This window comes from Capra hircus, chromosome 5 (assembly GCF_001704415.2).
Source record: "Capra hircus breed San Clemente chromosome 5, ASM170441v1, whole genome shotgun sequence".
In the NCBI taxonomy this organism is placed as follows: domain Eukaryota; kingdom Metazoa; phylum Chordata; class Mammalia; order Artiodactyla; family Bovidae; genus Capra; species Capra hircus.
The window spans coordinates 27,317,148-27,335,288 of NC_030812.1; the positions used below are offsets into that span (position 1 = coordinate 27,317,148).

At 48.4% G+C, this 18,141-nt stretch overlaps 1 protein-coding gene across 1 annotated transcript; it reads left to right on the forward strand.

Moving 5' to 3' along the window:
* LOC102183766 (keratin, type II cuticular Hb1) lies at positions 7,878–13,775 on the forward strand. Its single transcript, XM_018047726.1, has 9 exons — positions 7,878–8,323; positions 9,520–9,728; positions 10,480–10,540; positions 11,297–11,392; positions 11,619–11,783; positions 12,043–12,168; positions 12,382–12,602; positions 12,854–12,885; positions 13,124–13,775. The coding sequence occupies exons 1-9, from the start codon at positions 7,955–7,957 to the stop codon at positions 13,366–13,368; spliced, it is 1,524 nt and encodes a 507-aa protein (XP_017903215.1). The 5' UTR covers positions 7,878–7,954; the 3' UTR covers positions 13,369–13,775.

The following is an 18,141-nucleotide window of genomic DNA, read 5'->3' on the forward strand; positions in this document are numbered from 1 at the left end:
AGGATAGCCTGTCTCGATTTCACCTCCAGGCTCCATGGTTTCTCCAGGGCCCAGAAGGACTGGGGTAGACACAGCTATTATAAGTCGTTATAGCTTTTGGCTCAGAATACAAGGGAATCTTTCTAGACAGAACCATATAGGGGGAGCATCCAGCCCCCTGCCATCACCCCCCGATCCTGTATTGCTTTCCATGTTCTAATAACCCTGCAACATCCTTCCCTTTACAGCAATTTGCCAATGGCATTGGAAGATGCTAATCCATATTGTCAGAACAAATCCATATTGGTGTGTGCCATCCACCCAACATAGTTAGATTGGTCCTTGAACCCTAAAAGGCAGGGTAGGAACTGGGGCTCTTCCATGATTAGCTCTATGTGATCTAGGGGGGCAAGGTAGTTCACTCGTCCGGGAAATGGATTAAGCATCTTCTTCCCAGGGCTGCCTTGGAGAATTACAGAGATGTGCATGCACTCAGTAAACTCCAGAGCACTGTGCAGATGTGCTTTGTTGTAATCATTAAGAAGCAAGAGGCTCTGGGACTGCATTTTCTCAGAGTTCACATCATGACCCACAAATAGAAGCAACCAGAGTTTTAATGAAACAGGTTAGGACAAAATCAAGTAGAGTAGAATACAGTAGGAAACATCAGAGTGTAGCATGCATAATAAAAACATTTCAGGATCTTTTATTTCAATAGTATGTGATATGTACATATGTGTGTGCTTAATCACTATGAAAAATTATTTCTTACTATAATTGGAACTAAAAAGTTTAAATACATGGCTTATCAGTTAAGAACACAGACCCAGAGTCCAAACTGCCTAGTTTCAAAGTCCACCTTTGCCAGTTTCTAGCTATGTAACTTCAGGCAATTTCTTAACCTCTCCCTATCTCATTTCATGATTTGTAAAACAGGGGTAATGCTACCTACCTCATATAGTTTTTATAAGGATTAAAAGAATTAATCCATGTCAAGCAGTTAAAATAGAGCCTGACACACTCTTAAGGATGTAATCATATTAGTGGTAGGTGTCGCTGCTGCTGCGGTTATAACGTCAGGTTTGATGGAGAGGTAGAGATATTTGTCATTATTGTTGTTGCTACTGCTGCTGCTGTGGATATATCAGCAGGTTTGATGGAATATACCTACCTACATTACTAAACCACATATGTAAAATACCCGCTAATGATGCCTATCTTAAAGGAATAATGAAGTGAAATGAAGTGAAAGTCACTCAATCATGTCCTACTCTTTGTGACCCCATGGTCTATACAGTCCGTAGAATTCTCCAGGCCAAAATGCTGGAGGAGGTAGCCTTTCCCTTCTCCAGGGGATCTTTCCACCCCAGGGATCAAACCTAGCTCTCCCACATTGCAGGCAGAATACACAGATTAAATTTTAAAATACATGGATAATTCTTAACAGCTGGCACATAGCAAGTGCTCAGTAAATGTTATCAACTCTTATTCTACCATGTGGTTAGTCTTAGGGGCAAGTAGAACTGGAGACCTTTCCTTTATCCTGAAAAAGAACACAAAATCAAAGGTCCATCCTCAAGCCCAACTACCTGAGGGAAGGCCCAATGAGAATGTCTCTTCTTAGGCAAAGGGAAAGTGTCACCAATCCTCAAGTTACTACACTACTGGGTGAAAAGAAAAGCTTGTACAGTCCAAAAAGTCTGTTATCTGTTATAATTGATAAATTTGTGTTCCTTATTTGGCCTTAACAGACCATCAGAAATCTTTAGCCACAAATCAATGACATGCTCATTCACCTTGCCTAATGGTGATTTTTTTTTTTTTGGCCTAATTCCAAAACCTCCTGATTGATCAGTAGCCCAGGGATATCATGGGGTGAGGCTGACAATCCATCCAAGTATGATGGAACTCTAAAGAGAGCAGGACTTCCACTGCGGCTGGACAGATGGAAGTTGGATTTGAAGAAAAACTTGCCAGAAGGAGGGCAAATAGTCATGCCTTCCTAAGGAGCTTGCATTATGTCTCCCATTTAGGGGAGCTTTATGTAAAAGAGAAACATTCTTTATTCTGGAATGGCCATCATGTTTGTGGAGACAGGGTGAACCAAAAGACCTTTATATCTGGAGATCAGAGCCTCTTCTTTTAGCCCAAGTAGATCTTGTTTCAAGGGATGCCTGGAGAGAAGGGGTAAATCAGGTAATTTTAACATTGAGAAGTTCTTTTCCAAGACTCCCTCTAGTCCATCCTGCTCCTGTGAAGGATGTCGCAAAGCAGATGCCCCAAGATGGACAGTGGGTTAGACAAGGTAACATCTTGTTGTTAGATTCAAGAATTTTGTGATTGATGTATCCCTGCAACATGCTGAACCCTATCTTAAGTTTGGAAGGAGAGAGGAAAGCACTAAGAGGAGGAAGGAACTATGGATTCTGGAACTCCTGATCTGACAGGGAAGACAGACCCAGAAGTTCAGAAGTTCATGAGAAAAGGCAGAAGGCTGAAGAGAGTTTGTTTATAGCTATACCATCAGATCCTCAGGAGCTCAGTGCCTATTGACAGTGCCCATTCTGGGACAGTGTGAAATACAGTTAGTCTGATGAGAAAGGTATGAACGGATCCCTAGAAAGGGTGAGGACAGGCTTCATAAAGCAGCAGGAGGGACAGTGTTGGTAAAAAGATGTGCATGAGGTATTTCAGAGAGTAGACAGTGGGGGCAATCTGAGGGCCCTTGCAGAAGAGGAAGGGATCATGAGGTGCTGTGACAGTGAAGAACCAGTGGAGACAGAGACCTCCGAAGCAGGGCCCATGTCATTCTGCTGCATGGCTGCAGACTGGGAAGCAGCCTGTGAACTCTACATCTGGAAGATACCAAAGCTCTAGGCTTGCAGGTATCCAAGAGGTGTGCCAGAGCTCTGCCCCTCAGCCAAGACAGCCTGGGACAGTGACCAATTGTCCATGAGAGCTCACCAGAGGAGGGAGGGCCAAAGGCAGTCCTGGAGAATCTGGCAGAGGAGGAAGCCTGACTCAGGAGCTCCATCCTTGGTGAGGTCCATTCCCACCAACTAGGCTGAGCCCCTGCACCTCCTCCAGCCTATGTCCATGCCCCATAAGGGCTCGTTTCTTTAGAGCTGGAGCCTACCCTTTAGGTAGGTCTAGACCTGTGCCCCTTCCCCCATGAACCTCCTTTGCTCTTCCACCGTGGAGTGTCCCCCCACTATTCTCCCATGGTCTTGCCCTTCTTTTTCCTCCACTGTCCTCCACTTCCCTCCTCTCCCCTCTGTCTCCCCTAGTCTTCCATCCATGCCATTCTCCTCACCCCAGTCATCTCCATCCTTCTTCCAAGTGGCCCTGGAGAGTAATAATCTAAAAGCAAGCATCTTTCTTCCTCCTTTCCTCTAGAAAATTACCTTCCATCCACTTCTCTCTCCTCAACCCTACCCCATCTCTACTCTGGCTCATGGCCTTCAGAATTCTTGCCTTGTTGTCTGCCTTTCCCTTCCACTCCCATCATCACTCAGGTTGAGGAGTTTGCTTTGGTAAAGGACACATCCATTCACTTCATCTTTCCTTCAGGCCCCAGCCAAGAACCTCTCCCCACCCCACCCCCACCCTTAGGAATGGCCGCCATCCGGTCTGCTTCATCTGGTCCCCACCCCATCTTACCAGAACAAGCTTTGCATAATTAACCATCAAGCTTTGACGGCTCCATTACTCAGCACCTAATGTGCATCTGGGATTCATTTCATTCACGCAACAAATATTTACTGAGCACCTACTGTGTGCCAAGTCCTTGGAATATAGCCATGAACCAAATGTCTGTACCCATTGGTATGCTGCAGGGTTTGCATTTTTGTTCATGATCTGGGTATATGTACAGCTTTTCCCTTGGAAGCTCACAACAAATAAGAGTGAGCTCTCCTCATCCTCTAGTCCTACACCCTGAGAGCATGCTGAAGGACCCAAAAGAGGTACTGGAGGGAGAGGAATAGTGAGCGTGTGTGAATGTACCATGTACCATGTGATGCTTTAGTGATGGAAGACAGTGGATGGACAAGACTATGATCAAGCTTTTCCATTGCGATCAAATACACCAGGCTACGAGTGCCAACTCTGCCTCTAACTACAACCTGAGCAAATCTCTTGACCCTCTAGTCCTCAGTGTCCTCATCTGTAAAACAAGAATAATAACACTAGCATCAAAGGACAATTTGTAAAAACTAAATGCGTTAATGCAAGTTGGGCAGTCAATATAGTATTTACTATGAAATAAGTTGAACATCAACAGATGTTGTTATAAGTTTGGAAGACTGTTCATAAAATAGGTTTCTATGCTAAGCATATGCTACCTGAATAATTTTTTTTAAATAACCACATACCCTAGAAAAACTTGTACAGATATACCAGAAGATATGGGAAATAATGTTCATGGCAGATCTGTTCATAATACATTCTGGGAACAGCCTCAAGGCCTTGGAGGTGGAAAGATGAATAAACTGTGACATATTCCTACAGAGAGTACAATCCACAGTGAACATGAACACAATACAGCTACAGGAAGCAACTTTGAACAAAGGAATACACACAATGTGCTTCCATTTATATGAAGTTCAAAAACTGGAATATATGGTTTAGAGATGCATTCCTTGGTCCTTAAACTAAAGAAAAGCAAAGGAATCATTCAACACAAAATCCCAGAGAACCATCCTGGTTCAGAGAGGAAGGGGGTGCAGTAAAAATGGGGTTCAGAGGAAGTTCCTAAGTTATACATATGTTCTATTTCTTCCCACAGGTGGTAGGCATACCACCTATACATTCTTTTGTAGAGGAGGTATATTTCACAATAAAAGCAATGTTAACTCTCCTGATGGCTCAGCAGGTAAAGAATCAGTCTGCAATTCGGGAGATGCAGGAGATATGGGTTCAATCCCTGGGTCAGGGAGATCCCCTGAAGAAGGGAATGGCAACCCACTCCAGTAATCTTGCCTGAAAAAAATTCCATGGACAGAGGAGCCTGGCGGACTACAGTCCAAAAGGTCAAAATCTCCTGTTGCCAGAGCCAAGACCAGACAGTAGCCATTCTGCCAGTCCTTCCCCCTCCCCTCTCCCCTTCCCTCACCAAGAGCTGTTTTCACTCCAAGGAAACCTACAGATACAATGTCTTTTTAAGTCTTCAAAATTAGCAGCCATTAGTAACACCTGAGTTAAATGAAATGGTGTCACATTTGAATTTTTTTATATCCTGGTTTAAATTGCTTCTTTCAAATTGCTTAGCAAAGACCAGCCATTAGTAATTAGCTTATGTTTATGCGTGTCATTTTTATAGGGAGTTACACTAGTAGAAAAGGCAAAGTGTGTGTGAGCTGCACTCTGACTCACAGGGCTTCTCCTTGGAATACCCAGCCAGCTGGCTGGCTGGAAGCACCGCAACTCCATTGTGGGCAGTGCCAAGAGTGGCGGATGAGGGCATAAAGGGCCTCAGAAGAGCCGGCCCAGGTCCCCAAACACATAAAGTGACATCAGGAGCCACACCCTCCTTTGGGATGGCCAGATTGCCGACATGGTCCGTGACCCCATGTCCATCCTATTGCAAGTCCCCATTCCTGAATGTTCTACATGGACATACTATTCTCTTCTCCTCCTTCCTCCTCTTTCCTACCAACCCCTCACCTCTTACCCTAAGCTGCTTTGCCTGCCCTTTGCCCCTACAGCACACCAGCTACCAGGGGCTGCCAGCTACAGTGTTTCTCTTCTCTTTTCTTCCCATCCATTTAAAACAAACCCCTGTACTTTTATGGGATCATTTTTCTAGTCTTGCTCTATTGGAATGGGGTGTTTCATATATGTAGAACACAGTATCATCTTATCAAGGTACTTACAATATACCAGACGCAAGCAAATAGCTAAAACTGCTATTCTCCATCCCTTTCCTTCAATTCTCAGCCACAAGGTCCTGCAGATCTCCTCTCCTCTGTCTCTCATTGCCTTGTGTCACACGCATGCCCATTGGCCCTCCTGGTTCCAACCATTAACACCCCCGACTCTGCCCATTTTTCTTAGACTCACTCTCCTCAATCCTATATCCACAGATTGCTGTTGTTATTTAATTGCTAAGTCATTTTCGATTCTTTTGGGACGCCATGAACTGTAACTCGTCAGGGCTCCTCTGTCCATTGGGTTTTGCAGTCAGGAAAACTGGAGTAAGTTGCCAATTCCTTCTTCAGGGGATCTTCCTGACCCAGGAATTGAACCCAGGTCTCCTGCCTTGGCAGGAGGATTCTTTACCACTGAGCCACCAGAGGAGCCCTATCTCCACAGAAACCCTCTCCCAATAAGTTTCTCCACCCTCTTGAAAGTCTCCAAGGACTAGGAAATCCAAGGGTTGTCATAACCTATAGGTGGGAAGGCTTGGCATCTCCTCAGTTCCACTTCTTAATAGCTGGGAGGTTTGGGACAAGTTATTTAACCTCTCCAAGCCTCAGTTTCCTCATCTGTAAAATAGGGATAATGATACCTACTTCATATGGTGGACGTGAGAATCAGAGATCATTTATGGCATATAGTATTGGTAACAGAGTAGGTGGCCAGTAAAAAGAAAACAGAACCTCTATTGCCCTACAGAGATCTTTCTAATTGTAAAGGGGAAAACATACTCAAGTGATCTGATTTAGCATCACCAGTAATAGGACAACTTGATTGTGCTTTCTGGGGTGATACAGTAAGAGTTATAAAGCATTGTTTATGATGTATGCGGCCCAAAAATGTTTCAGTTAAACCCAATCAAGCCTCCAGACCAGCACTATCCAAAAGACACTGGTGTGATGGTGGAAATGTTCTGTTTCTGTGCTGTCAATAATGTCGCTTCTAGTCACGCGTGGCATGTGACTGAAAGACTAGATTTTTAATTTATTTAATTTTAACTAATTTAAATTTAAATAGCCACATGTGTCTGTTGGCTACCATGTTGAACAGCCCAGCGCAAGAGTTAATTTTCAGTGTATAGAAAATACAAGAGATAGAGCCATAAGTTAAATCAAGAAAACCTATTTTTAAAAATCATAGGACAGTTAGGAAATTTTAATATGAATGGATAGTAAATGATGTTTTGGAATTATTCTTCTTGCATGTGAAAAATGGTACTGTCTCTATTCTTAAGAAATGCATACTAAAGTATTTAAGGGTTCCATGCTATGCTTTCTGTAATCATCAGATAACTGGGCAAATGTGAAGGCAAATACAGCATAATGTTAATAACTCTTGAATGTGGGTACCTGGGTACCTTTACAATTAGAAACACACATCAGGGTGTTTGTTATACAGGTACCATTTCTTCAACTTTCCTAATTTTGAAAATTCTCATAATAAAAGTGAAAGAAAACATAAAACACAAATATTTAATAATCTGCTGACTGCTGTCATGAAAGGAAAAGTCAGATGTTTTTCAGCAGCCAACTGGACTCGCTGGAGATTGGGAAAATACAGCTTTCTGTAACAGTAGACCCTTGCCCACTACTGAGATGCAAACTTCCAGAAGTTACTTGCTAACACCCCAGTCTCTCTAGGCCCCCCACTCACACCTGCACACACACAGGTCACCTGCTTCTACCACTTCTGGTTTCCGTTCTCCTCCCTCCACTCTCCTGCCCTGCCCTTCTCTTTCCAGTCTCCTCAGGTGACTGCATGCCCAGCTGGCAAGGCACTTTGAAGATGAAACATGCTGAGTCTCTTACAGCCCAGGGACTGGCATCTTTTACACAGAGGAGGGTGCGGGCCTCTATTAAAGCACATTCTAGAGAGGCGTTGACCTCAGCTAGCCACACAAGCCCATAAAGCGCACATTGCCACAACCGCATCTGCATAGCCAAGCCCCTTCCGACCTGAGCATAAATAGGACCCCGGCTCTCTGAGGAGGACATTGGAGTTTCCACAAGACTCCAGCTCACCTCTCCTGTACTCTGCAACCTACACCTCCAGAAGGATCATGACCTGCGGATCAGGATTCCGTGGCCGCGCCTTCAGCTGCGTCTCCGCCTGCGGACCCCGGCCCAGCCGCTGCTGCATCACGGCCGCCCCCTATCGCGGCATCTCCTGTTACCGCGGCCTAACCGGGGGCTTCGGCAGCCGCAGCGTCTGCGGGGGCTTCCGTGCCGGGTCCTGCGGCCGCAGCTTCGGGTACCGCTCCGGCGGCGTGGGTGGCCTCAGCCCTCCCTGCATCACCACCGTGTCAGTCAATGAGAGCCTCCTCACGCCCCTCAACCTGGAGATCGACCCCAATGCGCAGTGCGTGAAGCAAGAGGAGAAGGAGCAGATCAAGTGTCTCAACAACAGGTTCGCTGCCTTCATCGACAAGGTGGGTGTCCTTGATCACACCCTTCCTGAACCTTCCCTTCCTGGGTGGGCACTCAAGGGTTAGTCAGGGTGCAGGAGATATGCGGTCCAAGTGAGCCCCCATGGACACACATCCAGGGCACAGACAGACCAGAGAGATGAGTCTAGAGCAGGGGCTCCTGATTACAGCACTGTTACTATATACAACCTCTGTCCAGACAGGCAGGGTCCCTACACACAGACAAGGACAAGGCTTGAACCACATGTCAGAGAAGAAAGCATACATGCAAACAAGACTCAAGAAATGCATCTAAGATACAGGAACAGGACCACAGTTCAGCCTTTGAGTGGGAGTCCTTGATCACACCTTTCCTGAACCCACCCATACTAAACTTGGACTGGGCACTGATGGGGCAGTCAAATGCAAAAAGAGCTCTACTTGGCTCCCGACCGCATGCCATCTAGACTCAGCAGGTCAGGATAACTCAGTTGACCTGCGGAGGAAATGATCTTTCCCAACCCCTTGCTCTCACCCTAATATGGAAAATCCAAACACGATCACTATCTTGAAACCCAGAAGTCGCCTTGTCTTTCACAGTCCCCTCTGTCTAATCTCTGCTGAGCTCTTGGTTTGGGTTGTTGTTCAGTCACTCAGTCCTGTCCAACTCTTTGCGACCCCATGGACTGCAGCACACCAGCTTCCCTATCCTTCATCATCTCCCAGAGCTTGCTCAAACTCATGTCCATTGAGTCAGTGATGCAATCCGACCATCTCATCTTTTGTCTCCTCCTTCTCCTCTTGCCCTCAGTCTTTCCCAGCATCAGGGTCTTTTCCAATGAGTCAACTCTTCACAAGTGGCCAAAGTATTGGAGCTTCAGCTTCAGCATCAGTCATTCCAATAAATATTCAGGGTTGATTTCCTTTAGGATTAACTGGTTTGATCTCCTTGCAGTCCAAGGCACTCTCAAGAGTCTCCATCTCCAGAGTTAGAAAGCATCAATTCTTTGGCACTCAGACTTCTTTAAGGTCCAACTCTCACATCTATACATGATGACTGGAAAAACCTTAGCTTTGACCATATGGACCTTTGTCAGAAAAAGTAATGGTTTTGGAGTTTACCTTGAAGCAATCAGGACCCTCCCCAAGCCCCTCCATCCCCCAAATAGGCTTTGGGGCAGTAGGAGCCATCTGACCCCTCCTCCCATCCCAAATGGCAGGTGCGCTTCCTGGAGCAGCAGAACAAGCTGCTGGAGACCAAGCTGCAGTTCTACCAGAACCGCCAGTGCTGCGAGAGCAACCTCGAGCCCCTGTTCAGTGGCTACATCGAGACGCTGAGGCGGGAGGCTGAGTGTGTAGAGGCTGACAGCGGGAGGCTGTCCTCAGAGCTCAACAGCCTGCAGGAGGTGCTGGAGGGCTACAAGAAGAGGTGAGTGTGGCTGGGGGGTGATGTTGGGCACAGGAAATGGACATGGATTCAACCCACTGGATGAGATTGGAGAATTTCAAAGGGGATGGACCATGCAGGGCAAGTTGGTGGTAGGAAGCAGGATCTTCCCATCAGGCAGTCATTGCTCAGATGCCTATGAGTAGGGCCATGATTCCCTAGGAGCTCTGTCTCCTCCTTCAGGCTTCTCTTCTGGAAGCCTGATCACCCAGCAACAGTGCCCTGTGCTCTGTGGGGAGAAGACTTCTGCATTCTCCCAGGCCTGGCCCTTCAGGCTCCCACCTGTAGCACCTGGATGTGATATGAGTCTCAGTGTCTCTCAGGGCTGCCAGGTGTGTGTCTCTGGGTGTCCCACTGTCTAGCTTGCTCTAATGCTGATGGCCTCTGAGATCCATAGGTCCTCCCCCCGCTGAGCTAGGTTGGACACCCAGGTGGGGAGAGGCTGGGGCTGCAGTGCCCCAGAGGGGCTGTTGTCCATTCCTGACCGGTGCTGAGTCCTTATTTTCTTCCAGAGGTGACCTCAGAGCAGTTTGGGCAGCAGGGCTGTGAGGTTCGAGAAGAGTCACCCCATGGATCCCTCAATTCCAAGTGGAGAGAGAATCACAGACACACTCCAAGTCCAACCAGAGAGGACCCAGCAGGGCTGCCAGGGATCTGGCTATGTGGGGAGGTACCTAGTGTTGTCCCCTTCACTCCTGTAAGGTGGTGACCTCCCTCTGTCCTCTTTCCACAGGTATGAGGAGGAAGTTGCTCTGAGAGCAACAGCCGAGAATGAGTTTGTGGCTCTGAAGAAGGTGAGTAACATGGGATTGGGAAGCTAGACATGAGGGATATCAGAATGACATGCTCTTGTTGGGGAGATCTATGTTCTCAACCTCCCTGTGGAGTGCAGTGACCTTGCCGAGTCAGGATGGGAAATTCCCATAGACCAGGTCATCAAAGGCACATTCAAGGCTTTGACAAGGGCAGTAACCTTGTAAAATTCACTAGCACCCTGACCTGATGCAGGGGAATGACTGAATTGATCTCTGGACGTTCTGTGCTACTTCAGAGCCGATAGTCTGTGGCTGGGGTCCCATGGAGGCATTGTAAGCTTCAGTCTCTCTCTGGAGGGATGGTGTCCTGTCTAGTGTCTCAGGGGTCTGGTTAAGACGGGGAGCACATTCCCAGGGTCTAGGGGGAGGATGGAGCAGAGCCAACAGTGGCCAGGTGGAGTTTTGGAGGACTGTAGGGAAACAGGGAAGGGTCAAGGTGGTTGAGCGAGGGAGCCAGTCTGGCAAGCTTAGGGTAAAAGGAGACATGGGAGGTAAGAGATCTCAGGTAGGTGGAGTGAAAGGCTAGTGGTCCACCTCCAAGGCACAAGGCATTTGTTCTTAAAAGGGGAGGAGGTTGTGAGATGCCTCCAGGGAAGGGCAGCATGGAGATAAGACAGGAAGAGGAACACAGGGAATCCTTTCCCCCTCACCTCCAAGTACTGTGTGAGGAGAGAGAGGAATTCAGGTGATCATCACCAGGGGTCCTCTTTGCTCAAAGACTCCCCATCTTCCCAGGATGTGGACTGTGCCTACCTCCGCAAATCAGACCTTGAGGCCAATGCGGAGGCCCTGATTCAGGAGACTGACTTCCTTCGGCGACTGTATGAGGAGGTGAGTGATTGTGGTCTGGGCAGAAAGCAGCAGCTGGCCTGGAAGAGAGGGCATTGCTCTGTGATCAGAGTTGGACAGGGGTTGGGGCAGGAGCTACAGTCCATGAGGCTGTCAGAGGGGGCCAGGGCTGGAGACCAGGAAGCGCCGAGAAGGCGGGTACACGCTGTGGTGGGGGGAGCCAAGGTGTAAACAAGACCCTTCCACCCTCCCGCCCCACCATCTGCAGGAGATCCGAGTTCTCCAAGCCCACATCTCAGACACCTCGGTCATCGTCAAGATGGACAACAGCCGGGACCTGAACATGGACAACATTGTTGCTGAGATCAAGGCTCAGTATGATGACATTGCCAGCCGCAGCCGGGCCGAGGCTGAGAGCTGGTACCGCAGCAAGGTGAGTGCTCCAGGACACCTGCCTTCTAGACATTATGGAAGGGATGGAGGTATACATTAACAAGATTTGTTTTGTCTGGGGATTCTGATTCCTAGAGGTGGTGAAAGAAGCACAGACCGCTCTCAGGTTATAGTGGGAGGACAGGGCTGCCATTACGGTTTCACAGGCTGTGCACTGGCAACCTGAAAATCATCCGTGTTGTTCTGAGTGGGTGGTACATCCCATCCTGAGTTATAAGAGCCTCTCTGCTTCCCACCAGTGTGAGGAGATCAAGGCCACAGTGATCCGGCATGGGGAGACCCTGCGTCGCACCAAGGAGGAGATCAATGAGCTGAACCGCGTGATCCAGAGGCTGACGGCTGAGGTCGAGAATGCCAAGTGCCAGGTAGGGTTTTTTTGAGGCCCACCAGGGTCCCACAGGCAGTGTGTGTGCCCAGTTGGATCTCACCATTTATTCTCCAGTCCACTTGCATGACTTGAGACCCAGTCTGTGGTTACTCAGGGAGCCCCAGGTGATGAAGGGGAGAGGCCTGTTCCTGGGGTGATTCCTGCTGTGTGGAGAGACCATAACCCATCTTGTTCTCTCCTGGGCCCTTAGAACTCCAAGCTGGAGGCCGCAGTGACCCAGGCGGAGCAGCAGGGCGAGGCGGCCCTCGCTGATGCCAAGCGCAAGCTGGCCGGGCTGGAGGAGGCCCTGCAGAAGGCCAAGCAGGACATGGCCTGCCTGCTCAAGGAGTACCAGGAGGTGATGAACTCCAAGCTGGGCCTGGACATCGAGATCGCCACCTACAGGCGCCTGCTGGAGGGCGAGGAGCAGAGGTGAGGACCATCCCAGCCTGGCCCTGACTACCCATTCCCATCCTTTACATAAATACTTCCCTTGATCCTGGCTGAGCAATGGCCAGGTCTGGGGCAAACCTATCATTTATCACTTTGAGGTGGGGTATTCTGAGGACTCTTCCTTCTGACACTCTGCTCCTTCTTACCACTCATGGACCCCACTCCAAGAAGTTATGGAGCTCTGTTTGCAGCTCTGATTCAGTCACTAATGTTGCCTTTTTCCCTCTCAGACTGTGTGAAGGCGTTGGGTCCGTGAATGTCTGTGAGTATCCTCGGTCCCGTGTGGATGGGTTTACTTGCCTCCTGTAAAGGATAGGAGTGTTTTCTCTGACACCTAAATATGAGTGGGCTGGCATCACAGGGAGAGGGATTTGGGGTCAGACAGCAGGAAGGACGACTTCTTTTGGACCAGAGTTGTAAGGATGCTTGGAGAGGGCCATAGTCGGAGAGGCGGCACCCTCCGTCCCCCAGAATTTTGACTCAGTCTTTGGGGTTCGCAGGTGTCAGCAGCTCCCGCGGCGGGGTCGTCTGCGGGGACCTCTGTGTGTCGGGCTCCCGGCCGGTGACGGGCAGCGTCTGCAGCGCCCCCTGCAGCGGGAACCTGGCGGTGAGCACCGGCCTGTGCGCGCCCTGCGGCCCCAGCAATTCCGTCACGTCTTGCGGCCTGGGCGCGGGCGGCGTGGGCTCCTGCGGCATCAGCTCCTACGGCGTGGGTTCCTGCGCCAGCGTCTGCCGCAAATGTTAGGCCTCCCAACGCAGGCCCCGCCCGGGCATCTCTCCCCCGCAGCCCGGCAGGGCCTTCCCTGCATGGCCCCGCCCCCTCCGCCGCCACCCCAGCTCTGGGTGGAGCAAGCCCTAGGCTTCCTCTCTCGTACTTCGGAAGGTCCGTCCCACTCCTGGCATCTCACGCCTGTGCGTAATGCCCTCTTCCTGGGTTCTGCCTCACGCTCTGGGAAAGGCTACCCTAGCAAACAGTCCCTTTGGCCACCACAGGAAGGGACCCCAGGGCAGGGAGGACCAAGACCCCACTCTGGGTTGTCGTGGGGCCAATGGCCAGAGTCCCCACCCTGTCCCAGCATCTCCCTTCCTTCTCTGCTGTGTTCACCTCTTCCAAGATCTGTGTTTCCAATAAACCAATGTAGCCAACCCTGAGCCTTGTCTGTACTTCTGTTATCCTCCTCAGGGTCGAGGTTTGGGAGAGTCCCCAAACATGAAGCAGAGAAAACCCCAGGTCTGGGGTTTTCCTCTTTCCCTGGGCTCACAGCAGTCTCGGGTTTAGCCAAGGACGGTGCTAGGGCACTATATCCTGTAATTTTATCCACACCACCTTCACAAGATGTCTTGCAGAGGAAGAAACTAGAGCTCAGGGACCCACAGTGGCCAGGGCCAGGCTCTACCCTGAGTTCAGTGGCACACAGCTGGGGTTTGAACCTCCTGTTCATGTTTAGTGGTCATGTCACTAAACCACAGCTGCCTCCCAGAAATCACCTCTGTGCACATGTGTACACTTATGAATAGATTCACCAGTCACTCAGAGCTTAAGGAAACATCACTCTTGGCTTTGGTGGAGAAGACTCATACCTGAGTAATTCATGAGAATTCTTTAAGAGGTGAATATATGAACATGACTTAAGCTTTCAAAAAGCCTTTGATATGACTACCTTTTTTTTAAATGGAGTCCTTTTGGGGTTTGGAGACCTGCCATCACTGATAAATTACCTCAAAGCTAGACAATAACAAGAAGAAAAAAGATGATGTGGCCCAGAGGTGAGCACACAGACCCTGGATCCAGACTGCATGGGTCCAAAACTGGGCTCTGTTCGTAGCTGAGTGACTTTGAGCCGTTTACTTACCCTCTCTGTGCCTCAGTTTCCATACGTCTAAAGTGAAATGATAAAAAGAGCACCTCTCTTTCACCTCCTAGGGTTATTGGCAGGATGAAAGAATTTAATATATGTAAAATAATTAGTGCTTGCCACAAAATAACCACAACATGTGTTTATTGTCAGTAGTATTCTTTTGCAGAATATAAAATAGAAATCCTTCCTGGGATAAGGGCCATGGCCTGACTATCATTACACTTATATCTGTGATCAGAGACCCAAGCATAGAGAGAAATCCCCACATCTTCTGGGCCATCAAGCTCCTCCCTGCAGTAAACTGTCCCCCTTACACTGATGACGATATTACAAGTGCTGGTGCAAGTGGGACGATGGCCCCTCAGCTTCACTAGAGACTGAACTGAATACCTGAATATACACGTATACAGCACAGTGAATCTCAAAACTTTTGGATCCGGGCCCAGGAAGCTAACAGAAATGGGAGTCCCCATTCCATCACTAAGGGCAATAGAAATAATTGAGACCAGAAGTGAGAGGTCTGGAAAGACACAGGCTCTTTTAAAGGACAGGATTAATCCTAGGTCTTCTGACCACCAATGTGTCCCCTCCACCCTCCAATGGAATTCTGAGGACAGAGCCCTTGGAGAGTTCCAGAATCCACAACTGTTCTAACCAGCCCTCTGTGCTGTGACAACATACAGCTCAGAAGTAGACCTTATCTGGAGTCCAGATCCAAGGCCCCAGTATCAGCTTCATCTCCCACCCCCAGTTCAGGAGCCACCGGTCCTGAGAGACAGCTCCTTCAACTGACCCCTCCCTCTGCATCTCACTAGACTCCTCAGCCCAGCTGGACCTTGATGACCTGTCATATTTCACTCTCTCACCCTCTCTCTGGCTCTGACCTCTTACCTACCCCAGCTCCACAATCCTCACCTCCCTATAGGTTCCCAGTCCTAGACAGGCTCAGGCAGAGGCACGAGGGTGAATGAATAACACACATATTGCCCATGATGCAGGATGGTAAAGAAAATGAAACATCTTGCTGTGTGACATTCAGCAAGTCACTTCTTCTTTCTGGGCTTCAGTGTATTCACTAGTGGAAAAAAAAAAAAATGCTTGGACCAGATAGACACTAAGGTCCCTTAGCCATTTAAAGTTCTATTTTTTTTAATTGAAATATAGTTGATTTACAATGTTGTGTTAGTTTCAGGTATACAGCAAAGTGATTCAGTATATATATAGATAGATATTATTTTTCAGATTCTTTTACATTTTGGGTTATTACAGGTTATCTAATATAGTTCCCTGTGCTATACAGTAAGACCTATTGTTTATTTTATATATAGTAGTTTGAATCTCTTAAACCCGAGCTCCTAACTTATCCCTCCCCCTGATCTTTCCCCTTTGGCTAACTGCAAGTTTGTTTCTAACTCTGTGAGTCTAATTCTATTTTGTAAATAAGTTCATTCAGTTCAATTCAGTCACTCAGTCATGTCCGACTCTTTGCGACCCCATGAATCACAGCACGCCAGGCCTCCCTGTCCATCGCCATCTCCCGGAGTTCACTCAAACTCTTGTCCATTGAGTCCGTGATGCCATCCAGCCATCTCATCCTCTGTCGTCCCCTTCTCCTCCTGCCCTCAATCCCTCCCAGCATCAGGGTCTTTTCCAATGAGTCAACTCTTCGCATGAGGTGGCCAAAGTACTGGAGTTTCAGCTTTAGCATCATTCCTTCCAAAGAAATCCCAGGGCTGATCTCCTTTAGAATGGACTGGTTGGATCTCCTTGCAGTCCAAGGGACTCTCAAGAGTCTTCTCCAACACCACAGTTCAAAAGCATCGATTTTTCGGCACTCAGCTTTCTTCACAGTCCAACTCTCACATCCATACATGACCACTGGAAAAACCATAGCCTTGACTAGACAGTCCTTAGGACCACTTTCTTAGACTTCACATATAAGTGGTATCATATTTGTCTTTCTCTGTCTTCCTTTGCTTAGTGTGATGATCTCTGGGTCCATCCATGTTGCTGCAAATGGCATCACTTCATTCTTCTTTATGGCTGAGGAATATTCTAGTATATATATACCACATCCTCTTCATCCATCCGTCTGTCAATGGACATCCAGGTTGCTTCCTTGTCCTGGCTCCTGTAATCAGTGAAAGCTCTATTACTCTTTAGTAGACATGGGATGGCACGAGGAGCTGGAGGGAAGTATGGAGCCACGGTGCCACACACTGTGCTTCATCCCTCACAGCTCACTGTCTGTAGCTTTCTGTCTGTGAGTGAAACAGAATGATTGCATCCAGGTGCACGTACATATCTGGGCATCTGTGTGGAAACACGTACGTGTGTGAATATGCATACCTCTGTATATGTGCTGAAGAGATGACATTTGTGGGTCCATGAGGGTATGACTGCAGTGTGAGTGCACAAGTGGACTGGTTTGGGTGAGACGGGGTCACGTGTGAAGAACTGGACTCCGCACTGTGGTGGGAGTGGTGATAGGCAGGTACTGCTGGGGGTCATGCTGGGGAGGTACCCCCTGACTGGGGAACCCTAGCTCTAACTTGGGCTCCTCTGCCTACCCCTCTTGCTCTGCAATTACTGCAGCTCCAGCCAGGACAGAGGGAGACCAGCTGGCCTTCTTGAAGTTGGACAGCCTTCTTCAAAGATACTCACAACTTTTCCCAAGAACTCCAGTAAGTGAAATATTGATTATATTCATAGAATTCCTACTATGTTTTCAGCTCCTTACATATAGTAATATATTTAATTCTGAAACCTCCCTGTGTTAGGTACTATTCTTATTTTGCAAATCAACAGTAGAGAGATTAATTATGGAGGAAAAATACAAGGGATAAATGAACCTTCATTAGGTGTAGAGAGAGCAGGAATGAGGCCCAGAAACAGTAAAAGCAAGATTGGGAACAGAATCTGGACCCTTTCTTCTTATTCCAAGCTTGGCTGGTTGATATACTATAGCTAGAATCACATCAGGAAGGGCTGCATTTAGATGCATCAGGAGACTCCCAAGGAGGTCCCTAGGGTTAATAGTGGAAGAACAGGGCCCGATTCATCCAAGGACAGAGTGGACCACACAGGACCACAGGGCTTCAGCCCATTCATATCTACTACATGGCAGACTCTGGAGATGGATGGATGAGATAGGTCACGGTCCTCAAGGGATGCTATGAAGTTGCATCCAACACTCCAAATGCTACTATCAAGTGTGAGGCAGGTGTGGGCGCAGATGGGGGCTGACCCCTCAGGATCTCTTTCAATGAGAAGCAACTGGTGACACGTCTCCTCCCTTCAGAAGTCATTCGACTCACAAAGCTTTGTAAATAGTTGAGGACTGACTCTCCATAAATGCCCCAGGCTGGAATGTGGCCCTGGGCCAGGAAAGCCACTCAGAAAATTGATCCCCAGACCACAAGCATTGGCCTGGGCCCAACAAGTGACTAAAATCTGACCCCATGGCCCTTGGCGTCTCTAGCCTGACATCAGGCTTGGGATTTGGAAAGAAAACCTGTGGTCTGCAACCAGTCCTCAGTGATACTGGTTGCAGCATGCTCCCATCAATCCTGCCTGCAGCTCCTGGGTTGCATGGGGCGGGGGGTGGGGGCAGGGAGGGGCATAGCTCTTCCTTCTGCACTTCCCCAAATCTTCCTTCA

Bases quoted from the DNA above. Each gene is read 5' to 3' on its own strand.
- LOC102183766 (XM_018047726.1), top strand. From the start codon at position 7,955: ATGACCTGCGGATCAGGATTCCGTGGCCGCGCCTTCAGCTGCGTCTCC. The intron at 9,729-10,479 runs GTGAGTGTGGCT...CTCTTTCCACAG, and splicing joins CTGGAGGGCTACAAGAAGAG to GTATGAGGAGGAAGTTGCTC. The intron at 12,603-12,853 runs GTGAGGACCATC...TTTCCCTCTCAG, and splicing joins CTGGAGGGCGAGGAGCAGAG to ACTGTGTGAAGGCGTTGGGT.